The sequence below is a fragment of the Pan paniscus genome, chromosome 5, assembly GCF_029289425.2.
Source record: "Pan paniscus chromosome 5, NHGRI_mPanPan1-v2.0_pri, whole genome shotgun sequence".
NCBI classification, from domain to species: Eukaryota; Metazoa; Chordata; class Mammalia; order Primates; family Hominidae; genus Pan; species Pan paniscus.
Window position 1 is genome coordinate 96,084,889 of NC_073254.2, and position 12,972 is coordinate 96,097,860.

Consider the following 12,972-nt stretch of genomic DNA (forward strand, 5'->3'; position numbering starts at 1 on the left):
ATCTATGGTATAAATGAGGTCTAGGGAATTCCAAGGCTACTGACAGTAGCAGGGATAGAGACATAAGGGAGAGCAGATCATTCTTATTCTCTAAGGCCCTCCCTGCTTGATGGGTGTAAGCTGCTTTGGCACTCATGGTGGGATCTGACAAGGTCACTGGGATTCGGGGATGCAAGGATGGAGGAGGGAAAGAGGATGCTTTTCATTCTCTCTCTCATGTATCTTGGGCATATGTTAGGAAGAGAAGGAAACCAGAGATGCTTGCCCCCCTCTTTCTAGATGGGTAGCCATTCATCTTCAGTCTGTACCCCTTTCAAATGCATCCTGAACCCCTGGGAATCCTTTAAAAAATGCCTTCTTTTCCTTTCTCCTCCTCTGTTCTCTCTTCATGGATAGGTAATATGCTCCCCTGAGATGCATCCTCCAAACTGGAAAGAGTTAATTTCCCAAGCCTTAAACTGGTTGTCTTAGGATTGGGCTCAGGGGAAAGGAACCCAGAAGCCCAACATGCTGGCAAAAAGGGCCATCAGACTCCAAACAGTCATGCAACCAGAGCCTCGGACAATGGCCCCTTCTGCTGGGAATCCTTAAATAGGCCTCTGAGGAAGCTCTGACTGCTTTTCCCCAAATCAGCAGCCCCTGTCAGCAGGAAGCAGTTAAGATTGGTCTTTGTCTTTATTCTTAATCCAACAGCTGTTAGATGTACTTCTTTAGAGTGGGGAATGAGACAGCCAAGTTGCGGGGGGGTCCCTGGAAAAACTCCATCCAGCCTGTCCACTGGGGTAGAGCCTCTGGAAGTTCATGACATTTGCAGCGAGGAGGAGCCTGGCCCATCCTCTTTTGGTGCGGAACCTGGGATTCAAGCTGTGGGTGGCAAGCAGTCTAGTTAGGCAAGTGTCCCTGTTTCCCCCTTTTCTTCCTTTCCACCCAGTAAAACCCTGCCTTACTCAGCCTTCGAACCATCTGCAAGCCTAAATTTTCATGGCTGTGGGACGGACAAGGACCCCGTTTTTAGCTGAACTAAGGAAAAGTCCTGCAACAGTGGTAGTAATATCTTCTGAAACTCACTGAAAGGTTTGTTACTATAAGCAAGTAGGTCCCAAAGCATTGTGTCTGTGTTAGTATAATATACTAGCAGTTGACCATTATATTTGATCTAATTTTCTGTGGCTCATGATGATGGGAAGGCCAAGGGTAATGGCTAGGTGTTCTGTTGTTTTACAGTACAGTTATCTAGAATTAGTCATAGCCAATAGTATCACTTACATATTTCTGCCACACCCAATTCTGCCATATTGTTAATGTGTAATATACAAAGTATTATCAATCAGCCTGCCACAGGCTCTGGCCAATCAGAACAGATGTTAGTTGTAAACACGGATGACTACAGTGGTCCACACAGGCCAGATAAAAATTTTGCTGCTATAGTGGAATTTGAAATTAGCTATTCTTGTTATTTTTTTCTGGTATTATACTATGTACTTAATAAATGGTTTTTATGGAGACCATATTTAACGACTCTCATTATATCAAATATTATAGCACTTATAGCCTAGACAGTTTGTTTTTTACTTTACAGATCTTTGTTTATAGTAAGATCTCCTTCTTGTTAATATCACTTTCATCTCCTTCCCTGTCTTGCTGTAAAAAAAAGTAACCAAGAAGAATAGTTAGTAAAATCCTGGCTATTGCATTAGTTACAAGTCAACAGTCCATTTTATGCAGGACTCTGTGGGATGATGTTTTCTTGTCCTTTATTAAAGATGTCATTCTGCCACTAAACTGGCAATCTATACCATCACCGAGGATCTGTAATTTGGGAAGCTGAGCTACTCAGTTCTTCCACTGGCTTTTATTTCAAAGTCATTTGAAATTGGCGGACTTATGGGTTAGTCAGGTGAGAAAATTTTGTTTTGTCTTCTTGGAAAGGTTTAAAGTAAAAGATAATTTCTTTTCTTTCTTTTTTGAAAACAAATTGGTAACCATAGCTAATGTAAAATGTTTGTTTCATGTTCCTTTCTTTCTCTCCAGCAATGCTGGCAGACACAGGAATAGATGAAATGCTTCTATTTCCTTTTCTTTCTGGCTTGGGTAATTGTTTCTTATAATTTTTAATGGTTGTCTGTCAAGATTTGGTACATTCTGTTGATTTTTTTTTTCTTATGGATGGACCCTGCATTGCTTTCTTTTTATTTTTTGAAAATGGAAGCATCGGTAAAGTATTATCCTATATTTAAATGAGAAGAATCAATATGTCTGTGTTTTGTGAGCAAAGGTAATACTCTAGTACTAAGATTTTCCTTAGTCACATTATTTCTCCTGGCAATATCTTTTTAAAATCTATAAAAGAGTGGCTTGATAGACATAACTGATTAACAAAATATATGAGGATTTTGCTCAGTTTTGTATAGTAGGTGGGAAAGTATGAAACAGTTCTTGACCTTGAGGAGTTTATACTCCTACAGGAAAACTGGAGAAAGCAAGAGACTGTTCAATAAAAATATAAGTACCAAACAGAGTACAAAGTTCAAAGCAGGAAGAGATTGCTGCAAACTCAAATAGTCTGTTAAGACATCCTGGTGAGGTGGGATTCCACCTGGAGCTTGAAAGAGAGTAGAATTTGGATAGATAGAGTGGAAAAGGCAGATTCTTCCAAGCAAGAGGGAAAGGCTAGGGTCAGAATCCGAGTGAGTAGGGTGTGGTCGATATGCAGTGAGGAAGAGGCATGGTGGCAGCCGCGGAATCATGGATAATAATAATGGGGGCCAAGTTGGAAAGGTCAGGAGGTGAAAGGTCTGGATTAGTTAGTTTGGCTTCTGCCTCAGTGAAAGTTCTAGCAAGAAACAGATGACTCTCTCATAGTAGGGTAACTTGTGCAAAGTTCACTAAAGGGATTATTTATGAAGTTGTGTGAAGAGTATAAGAGCAACCACAAGGGAGAGTGTAGTACCCCAGAGGTTCATTAACAGTGGGGTGCTAAAATATCCTTGGGGCCAGAAGGGGTGAGAGGAGATCAGGAGCCAGACACAGAGAAGGCCCTGTGGAAAAAACAGGCAGGAACTGAGCTGAAGCTGAAGAAGACCAATAGACCTTAAAGACTCTGCAGGTGTGTGTGTAAATTTTCTGCCAGCATTCTCTTCTCTCTCTGATTTCTTCCTCCTCACTGGCTGGCCATAACCAGAAGCCAGAGGCAAGGGATGCCACTGATACAGTTCTTACCACTCAGTCTCCTGCACACGGACACGGAGGTGGGCTGGAAAAGGTCGGGATGGATATTCAGAATGGCAAGAGGAAGATGTAGGAATCTTTTGAAAGCCATTGAACAAGGCTCAATGTAATAAAAGGAATATTTCAGACATAAATCTAACAGCAGTTGTGCAAGTTGAGAAGAGGTTAGAAGCAAGGAAATCTGTCAGGGAGATCAGATTAGACATTTTTCACAGAGTATATTAATAAGGTCCTAGACTAGGTTAGTGGCAAAGGGAATAGAAACAAAGGGATAAATGTGTAAGGCATTGTAAAGTATTGTCAGTAATTCATATGGCCAAATTTGTGTCTCTCTTTGTAGTATTATCTTCAGATTTAGACTTCTAAATGTCATAAGATGTATGTAATTTGTGAGTTTAGAGTTTGACAACATCTCTCTTCTTTAATCATTTAATCTAATGAAGTTTTCCTTTTCTCTTTATTTTGTTTTTTGATTTTCTTATTTGATATTCAGTTCTTGTTGAGGATATAACTTAGAGCTTTAGTAATTTAGTTTCAGAGATATTAACACTTCACAGAATACCAAATGAGAGTTCAAAATTCAAGTTGTTCTTTGATTGTATTAAATATTTTCTTGATGTAACTAATAGTTTACCATAAATTCTAAAAATCAAACTAGTTTAATTTCTCTATTTCTTATAAGTGAAGGTGCACATTAGATACATATCACATAGCAATAAATTCATTTTATCTGCAAACAATGCAAGTGTCTATCTAAATCTATAAGGTCTATTTATTTTTGTTTTATGTACTGATTTATCTTCAGTGCATTATATGCAGGAATTGTCTGTCAGAATAATCTACACAGATCTTAGTGGCTGACATAAAATCCTACAGGTAGAATAGCTTAGTTTCACTCCATTATATGATCTTTTTAAATTCAAAAGCACACACACACACTCTATTTTGGGTACTTGCCTGTCAGGGAAACTTCTCTGTTTTATTCTCTGCAAAAAGATAAAGATAAAAAGTAATTTTACCAGGAGATAATGCCAACTGAAGAGTTAAAGTCTATTTTCATTCCCTTCTCCCTTAAACTACACTTCAACCTGACTGTACCATATTATTTTGCAAGAATAAAATTTCTATTGGCCTAATCAGATACCTCCAAGCACTTCTTCAATTAACCCTTACGTTGTGGAAACCAATTCAAAAGGCCTAGGGGCTGGAGCCTGGGAACTGTTCGTGCAGTGTTCCAAATAACCATGTGGTGTTTAGGCTCACCTGCTGGAGAAGATCCAGGTGCTCCTGGGAATTGCTGAAGTTTTTTCCAATGTCAAAGAGGCAGAAGGTCTCCTGCTGGCAGATGCTGACCCAGTCCTGATATTCCCCTGTGTCAGGGATGCGATCCAGAAAGATCCGATATGCTTCCCATACTGCTTCCTGACACACTGTAATACAGAGTCATTAATGGCCATGCCCTAAGAGGGTCCCCGTACCCAATCCCAAGCAAAGTCTAATAACGTGGAAAATTATTTCATGGCTTATGTCGACACAGTAATTTACAGTCTCTAAAAGTTAATCCATTTAACAAATATTTATTGAGTACTTACTATATGCTATGGAGAAAAAGGAAAGCAAGAAAATAGGGAATATTATGTGCGTGTGTGTGTGTGTGTGTGCGTGCAAAACTGCAGTTTAAAATAGAGTGGTTGAGGAAGACCTCACTATAAAGGTGACTTTTGAGCCATTTGGGAAAAGTAAAGTCTCCCAGTTTGTGGAGTGCTAGGGGCACTGAAGGAGCAGGGAGGATGTCACTGTGGCCAGAGCAAGGTTGAGAGTAATAGAGGATGAAGATAGAAAAATGTGGCGAGGGCCAGGCGCGGTGGCCGATGCCTGTAATCCCAGCACTTTGGGAGGCCGAGGTGGGCGGATCACCTGAGGTCAGGAGTTCGAGACCAGCCTCAACATGGAGAAAGCCCGTCTCTACTAAAAATACAAAATTAGCTAGGCGTGTTGGTGCATGCCTGTAATCCCAGCTACTTGGGGGGCTGAGGCAGGAGAATTGCTTGAACTTGGGAGGCGGAGGTTGCGGTGAGCCGAGATCGCGCCATTGCACTCCAGCCTGGGCAACAAGAGCAAAACTCCGTCTCAAAAAAAAAAAAAAAAAAAAAAAAAAAAAAAAAAAAGAAAGATGTGGCAAGGTGAACACAGATTGTGTAGGGTTTTGCAGACCAGCAGTCTCCAAACTGGAGTACAGGTCCCCTGGCTGTCCTTGAAGACTTTCCAAGTGATGAGCAGGCACACAACATTTAAAGAGAATCAATTTCCAGGTGTCCATTTTCCTGTGCAGGCTTTCCTAAAATTGGTCTCTCTGAAGACACACCTCTTCGTTAGTACTTCCCTTTTGATCACAATCCTTTCCCCATTCATCCATCCCTATTCTTATTGTGGCACAGTGCCTCTAGGTTATCACACCAAGGAGCAATTTGCAATAACAATACTGAGTTTGAGATAGGGAGTGAACTGAGTTGAGGGACAACACACATTTTGGCAGTCTAGGTGATTTATGATTCTTTGCTTTCAACAAATTAAAAGGAGTCCTAATAGGTTGACAGCTGATTGATAGATCATTAAAAATAATGATGACAGATCATGATGTGATTATTGGCATATAATGACAAAGGAATTTAAAGAATAAGAACAGTGCTATAACAAAACTCCATCTGTTCCCATCTACTTATTTATGTAAAGAAGTTTTCTCAACACCTAACTGAAACTAAGTAAAATAATAGGGATAAAATTGATGTTAAACCTAGTCTCATTTTAGCAATGCACAATATAAATAACAACTAATTGTATATGAACAATTAGAGGAGCAAAACCAAAGCAATCACTTTGATCCAAAGGCAGAAGCTAAGGAAGCATAAGCTACAGATCCTTTTTTAACATTGATTTCTTCCAAAGCCCTGTTTAGAATATTGCATTTGCAATTTTGTATTTACAAACCTTAACACCCACAAAACTTGAATCTCACTCTATATCCATCCATCAATAAAAACTAAAACTATATGTGTTTAGTTTTAATTGATTATATATTTAAAATGATAAATGCAACTGAATCCAGAAGAAATATCTTTTTACACATAAATCTTATAGTCACAAGAAACAAAAAACGTAATTTTAATTTATGTTCATATTTTTGTTACCAAAAAGTATTTTAGAGCAATCAATAACAAATTTTCAAGGATAAACATAAATTACATTAAAATGAGACTGAGGAGAAAAGTAGAATGGAAATGTGAATGTGTGGAGAAAAAGGAACCATGTGACATTTCCTACTGTTAAGAAGAATTTGCTCACGTATCTGTTAAAAGAATTTGATGGTAAATATTGAGTGGCTATGGTAGATTCTACTAGATACATGAGAAAGATCCAATTCTAGTTTTATTTTAAATATCAATATTTACAACTCACCAAAAATTACATCCTATTTATTAATTTAAACTTGACAAAAAACTTCAGATGTCAATGGAAAAGCATGTGAGGGGATTATATAGCTAAAAATTGTTTTAGGGGATTAAGAGAGCAAGAATGTTGGAAGCCTCCCTATAAGCATTTGTAATATGTTGATTTTTAACTCTAGAGCAATGGAAACAACTGGAGCCTTTAGGGCAGAGGCTGACACCATCTGACTTACTGAAGAAACACTTAAAGAAACACTGCTGTGCTGAGAAAAAGGACCGTGGGGAGGAATAGGGTGAGACGAGACCAATCTGGAGACTCTTATGCCTATATGTTATTCCTTCCTCCCTACTTATTCCATGTCTGGATTTCTCTTAGCTTTCTGTTTTAAGAAGAAAATTCCAGATCAACAGAAGCTCAGGTCATTTACCAGCAGCAACCTGACCAGAACCTTCAAGGTAATTGATCTTTTAATGAGTAACCCACAAAGATAGGAGAGGGTGCAGTCCTGACCACCTCAAATGTGCCATCTCGTTTCTCACACTGGGGGAAATAACAGGGTGTCAACACGTGGGAAGCAATGGAATACCTCACCTTGCAGAATTCATTTTTGTGAACTGTCTACTGCCAGGCAAGGATCAAGAAGTTTTAATGCCTTTTCTGATACAAACCAGCAAGCCGTCTCTGACCCTTCATCTCTGGTCAATAGTCTACATAATATACAAGAAGGAAACAACACTTGGATATTTTCAGATTTGTCCAGACCCTAACAGTTGTATGTCCAGTCTAAGCAAACCAGCTGCCTTTGCTAGCCTTCTTTCTTACATATTCCACACTCTCTCTGGGGATGTTATTTTGTGGCTACTTCAATTCAAAACCTATATAAGTGCCAGAGATACAACAATACATAAAATAAACTAGCACTGTCTTTGGTGACTTTCATGGACAATATCTAAGTGTTGGTGACTTTCATGGACAATATCTGTGTGTGAAACATTGGGGAAGACTTTATGTGACAATCTCTTCTGTTTACAAGTTAGGCACAACCTTGAGTGTGTCGCTTTTGGTCTCAGATTAAGACTTGCTTTTATTTCATTCCAATTTAAGTCTTGAACTAATTGTGTTCTTCGTTGAGCCTAGCTGCTCCCAGTTGAGCCCAAACTCAGACTGGCAGGCATCATAACTGATGTAGACAGATGTATACAGAAGTTCATTTTCCTGGGTGCTATGTAGCCTGAGGATGCATCATCAGTTATGCAGAGATTTCTGCAGGCAGTCCCTGTCATATGGTTGCGGGGACTGAGGTTGAGCAGTCAAATAAGAGGTACTATTTTTGTTGTGTGCATCTTCCTAGTTCTGCTCCTTTCCCTGCTGTTCTTTCTCCTACCACAGGACACAGAACTACTCAAAACCTTCCATAAGGGCCCTGAAAGAATCTTCTTTCTAGAGCATAATGTTTGAAGTTGCTTGAAAAATTATCTCCCTGTGACATTGTAGTTTATAGGAATCATAATGTTAAGGATGAAATCTCAGACTCTTTCTGAGGGGCAGGCTTTCTTTTTTTGTGGCTCATCTGATGTTATTTTTCTCTTGGAAGCTTCTCACAAGCCAGGAGGCATAGACTCTTTCCATGATTGGAATCACCAGCCCACTTACCCACCAGGATAGTCCCCCATCCTTACTGGGGAAGTATCAAAAAAACCCTTGAAAATTGAGGCATCAAAGGACCTCAGGGCTGGGAGGGACCTGAAAACTTCTCAGAATTGGATTTTTGTAAACCTTTGATTTACCTGTTCTGTACTATCCTCCTTTGAACCTGCTGGGAGGGACTGCCACAGTGATTCTAGAGAAATCCAGCACCTTGGCCTCACTCCCACCCAAGTCTTCCCACAGTTGCTGGCCAGTGCCTGAAATCTGATCACAGAACGTCAGCTTCTCTGTCGAAGGTCATATCCTAAGTCATTTGATGATGTAGGAAGAACCCCAGGGAGCACATACCCTGGAGGCCAGGCATGGCAGTCTGTAATTGGAAGTCCTGGCCTGCAGACAGTTATTCGCAATTAGTATTGTTAGACCAATGGTATGTGAAAATGCGCAGTACAGGGTTGTGCACACATTAGAGGGAGAAATAACACACTGAAATGGGAATCAGGACACTGAGTTCTACCCCCGTTCTGCTGCCAGCTGTGCCCCTGAACATGCCATTTTACTTTATCAGATCTCAGTTTTCTTATCCGTACAACGGGAGTGTTGGCTAGATGTTCTCTAGATTAGTGCTTATAGAACTTTAAAGTACAAATGAATTTTACCTGGCGAACTTGTTAAAATGCAGATTCTGACAGTAGATCTGGGTTGGGATGTATGATTCTGCATTTCTAACAAGTTTCCAGGTGGTGGTGATGCTGTTGATCTGCAGACAACATGGAGTAGACAGAACTAGGACCCTATCCATCTTTAACCTTCTCTAAGGCACACTTAAATGTGAAAGAAAGATCAAGCTATTTTTTTTTTTTTTGGGACGGAGTCTCACTATGTTGCCCAGGCTGGAGTGCAGTGACGCGATCTTGGCTCACTGCAACCTCTGCCTCCTGGGTTCGAGCGATTCTCCTGCCTCAGCCTTCTGAGTTGCTGGGATTACAGGCGTGTGCCACCATGCCCAGCTAATTTTTGTATTTTTAGTAGAGACAGGGTTTCAGCATATTGGCCAGGCTGGTCTTGAATTCCCGACCTCAGGTGATCTGCCTACCTCGGTCTCACAAAGTGCTGGGATTACAAGTGAGAGCCACCCACCTGGCCAAGGCCTAGCTTTTGATGTTGTGTATGGAAGGCAGAGAGGGAGGGAAATAGAGGGAGAGACACAGGTGAGGTGAGGGGGATCTGAAGGGAAGCATCTGTATAGCAGGAAATTTGGCTGGGGTGCAGAGTTCAGCCTGTAGATTAGCAGAAACACACTTGCCTCTTTTGCATTTGGGCTTTGAGATAAGCACATTTATGATTCTACCACAAAGCTCAGAACATTTCACTGCGTTGCTTTTAAGCCCTGGGAAATGAAATAATTCAATGTTCCATTTGATTTGGGAATATGAGTGCTTTCTCTCCTAAGTTTGAAAGATGTCAATGGATAATTTTGTAAAAGTAACAACAAGAACAGTAAGTGGGTCTCTCTGTCAGAGGAACACCACTTTGTAGCTGGGTCTTATTTCTTGTTTCTTTGTGAACCAATTTGTTCGACTTAAGAAACCCATGCTGATGAATAGTAAAATTTCATATTACCTAGGGGCAGTCATAAAGATAATGGACTGTCATTGCTGTGGGGAGAAAAACAATGGTTTGTTTCATCCAGGGAAACAAGAATGAAAGAGGCGACCTAATCAAGAATAAAGAGCTGAGAATAAAAATTCAGAGCTAAAAATTTTTTTGCAGCAATAAATAGTGTATTCCAAATACTTGCAGTGAATCCTATTTGTGAATATTGTAAAGAATTAGAAGTTATGTGAAAATAGGAATAGTTGCATTCATATTCAGTGTGATGCAAATACTATATGTACGTCCATCCCTGAGCAAACGATATGGAATTTACCAGGGTCATTATCTGATCAATGTGTAGGCACACTCGAAATTAGTAATTTACGCATGTCACTGTCTTTTCTCTATTTTCCCAACGGGCTCTTTGCATTCTGTGTCCACCAACAAGCATTGGCTAGTACCTGCTCTGTGGAGATGCCCTTCTAGGACCTCAGAATAGTAATATAGTGCCCTTGATTTTCTACAGTGAGAGTCCTCTTTCAGACTGTAATCCAGTAGTTTTCACTTTTCTATGGGTGTGGCTTCTTTCAGAAAGTGAATATCTTTTTACTTCCACAGAAAATGAGACACATAAGGAATATAAGACTTGATATTTTTGAGACTGTTAGTTAATTATGCTTCCAAAACCCAATAAGAACTCTTCAGATTAATTTAACTTGGGCACATCTAACAGAAATAGACATCCAAGAAGTTTTCTGGATGTTGGTATTGTGAAATGGGTACTCAGTTGTCATAGTGTACAGCACATCACAGGCTGGAATTGAACAAGCTTGCTCCAGTAGATGGGCTTTAAATAAAGCAGGGTGGCTCTGCTTTTTGCAATGGAAGCAAACATCTAGTGTGATCAAGATAGAAATCAGTAAAACTCTCAACTTTCGCATGTAAGATAAATTGAATTTAAGACTCAGAGAGACAAGATATTTTGCATTATTTGGAGCCACCTGGGGAATTTTAATAGTAGCTACCAAAGATTTGTTTTTTTTTCTTTTAAAAAAGAAGCCATGAGAATTTTGTCATCCATAGGAAGTTAGTGAAAAGATAGTCACTGATGGCTGTGCTGTGATTAACTCCTTAATGGTTTCCGGCAATGCCATCAGAATCCTGTGAAGCAGTCTTGGGGTAAAAAGTGGACTGTGACTCTGCTGGAAACCACTGTAATTGTGTTGTAAATTCTGCTAACACTCTTGCATTATATCTTGGTAACCACTCTTTATTTGTTTCTCCTCTGCACTTCAACGTGCCTCTAGGTTTCCAAACTTTAAAAGTTTCTGCTGGATCATCAATACACAAACTTATAAGAGGATCTGGATTGTAATGTTGCTTTTGAAAAATGAAATCTTAAGTCATGAATCAATTTGCTTAGATTCCTGACATTGCAATCATCCTGTACTTCTTACCCATATGAACAACATTAAAATGGAATATTGAGCATTGGCAAAAATAAAAAATAAAGGGGTAAAATCTGGATGCCAAGGTTTTCTAGTGATTTATAAATGCCCTATTGGTTCTATGCTGCACAAGATATTATTTTAAACCATAAGAGCTGATACCTACCATAGTTTTGAATGTTTATTATTCATTACTATCAGATTATCACTAGGTTGATTTTTATAATTCTTGTGGCTAAATGACAGAACTGGAAGTTTTAGGCTAAAGACAACCTATGGATGAATGAAAGGGAAGGGATGGAAATAACACAAGGCTAAACAGGTTTCATCTCTTTCCTTACCTCTCAATCTATAATAAGCTTGAAGACTGGCTAAAATCTGTTTCATGGATTCCTGTGGACAGACTTTAACCCCCGTTGGGAAAAATGCGGATCTTTTTGTTCGATGCTTTGCCAAATCGAATATTCGTCTCATAGTTGATATTTTGTACATTTTTTCAGTACTTTCAGTTGTTTCATTTCTTGGGGGATTGTCTATGTCTTTAGTTTCAGAATGGTATATGTTAATGGAGATATCTGTAAAAGAAAGATTGATATCCTGGTGAATATATACATTTATGTGTTATATGTGACATATATGGATAAATGACTGAAATAAACTGAAAATTATAATCCTTTAGTTTATGAAATTTCTACCGTGGTGCAACTGCTAAACGTAATATTCCAAATTACAAGGCATTTTCAGAAATAAGAGAATAGTATAATGAGCCGATCAAGCGTATTTTTAAAAAGCCAATGTCTCAAATCATCTTGCCTTTAGGAACTGCCAAATATTGAAACCATTTCCCACACATCTTTCTAAAAATCACTCCCCACTTAGCACTCAAGCCTCTCAAGAGACGTCTCTTATGATAGATAATATAATTCAAGCAGGGAACGATATAGCATTGTGGTGCCCAGAGGTGTACTGTTGATGAGGAAGTGCAGTGCTTCTAAAAACCTAGCGGAACAATGCAACGAAATAACCTTCCTGCCTATTAGTGGTAGCCCTAGGAATTCTATATGGGCAGGGCTCAGAGCATGGCGATCTGGCTGAGAGTGGATTGGAGCAAGGATGTATCTTATAGTTGCATTTATAGTACAAGCTTTGCCTTTTCATGAAGGATGGTGAGAGGAAGGATAAAAGGGGGAGGCTTCACCCTTCCCAACAAGGGGGAGGCTGGCAGAGAATGCAACTCTCTTCTAAGCCATTTCATCCTGCTGGCATGGCTGGTATCTATTAGGGTTAGGTCTAGACTGCATTTTTAACTTTCTGGACCTCTCATAATAACTTAGATTCATCAAACACTTTTTAATTTTGAATTTTTATATGTATTACCTCATATCCTCACAAAAGCTTTACTACATCAATGAAACATATCATTTTTCTCAGTTCATCAGCATTTAGGGTACTGAGGCTCAGAGTGGCAGTGTGTGTTAACAGTGTAGTAAGATCTAAGTTACATATAAATGTGAAAGAAAGACCTAGTTTTTGATGTTGGGCTTGGGAGAAAGAGAGAGAGAAGGAAAGAGAGAGTGGCAGAGAGTGTTAACAGTGTAGTCAGATC

At 39.4% G+C, this 12,972-nt stretch overlaps 1 protein-coding gene across 1 annotated transcript in view; it reads right to left on the minus strand.

Moving 5' to 3' along the window:
* IMPG1 (interphotoreceptor matrix proteoglycan 1) overlaps positions 1-11,840 on the minus strand; it is a 126,990-nt gene extending 115,150 nt beyond the window's left edge. Inside the window, exons 1-3 of the mRNA XM_008975372.3 lie at positions 11,708-11,840; positions 4,492-4,658; positions 4,186-4,214 (exon numbers count right to left, since the gene is read on the minus strand). Coding sequence (XP_008973620.3) covers positions 4,186-4,214; positions 4,492-4,658; positions 11,708-11,840 — 329 coding nt within the window. The remainder of the gene's footprint in view (positions 1-4,185; positions 4,215-4,491; positions 4,659-11,707) is intronic.
* Between the last annotated feature and the right edge of the window lie 1,132 nt (positions 11,841-12,972).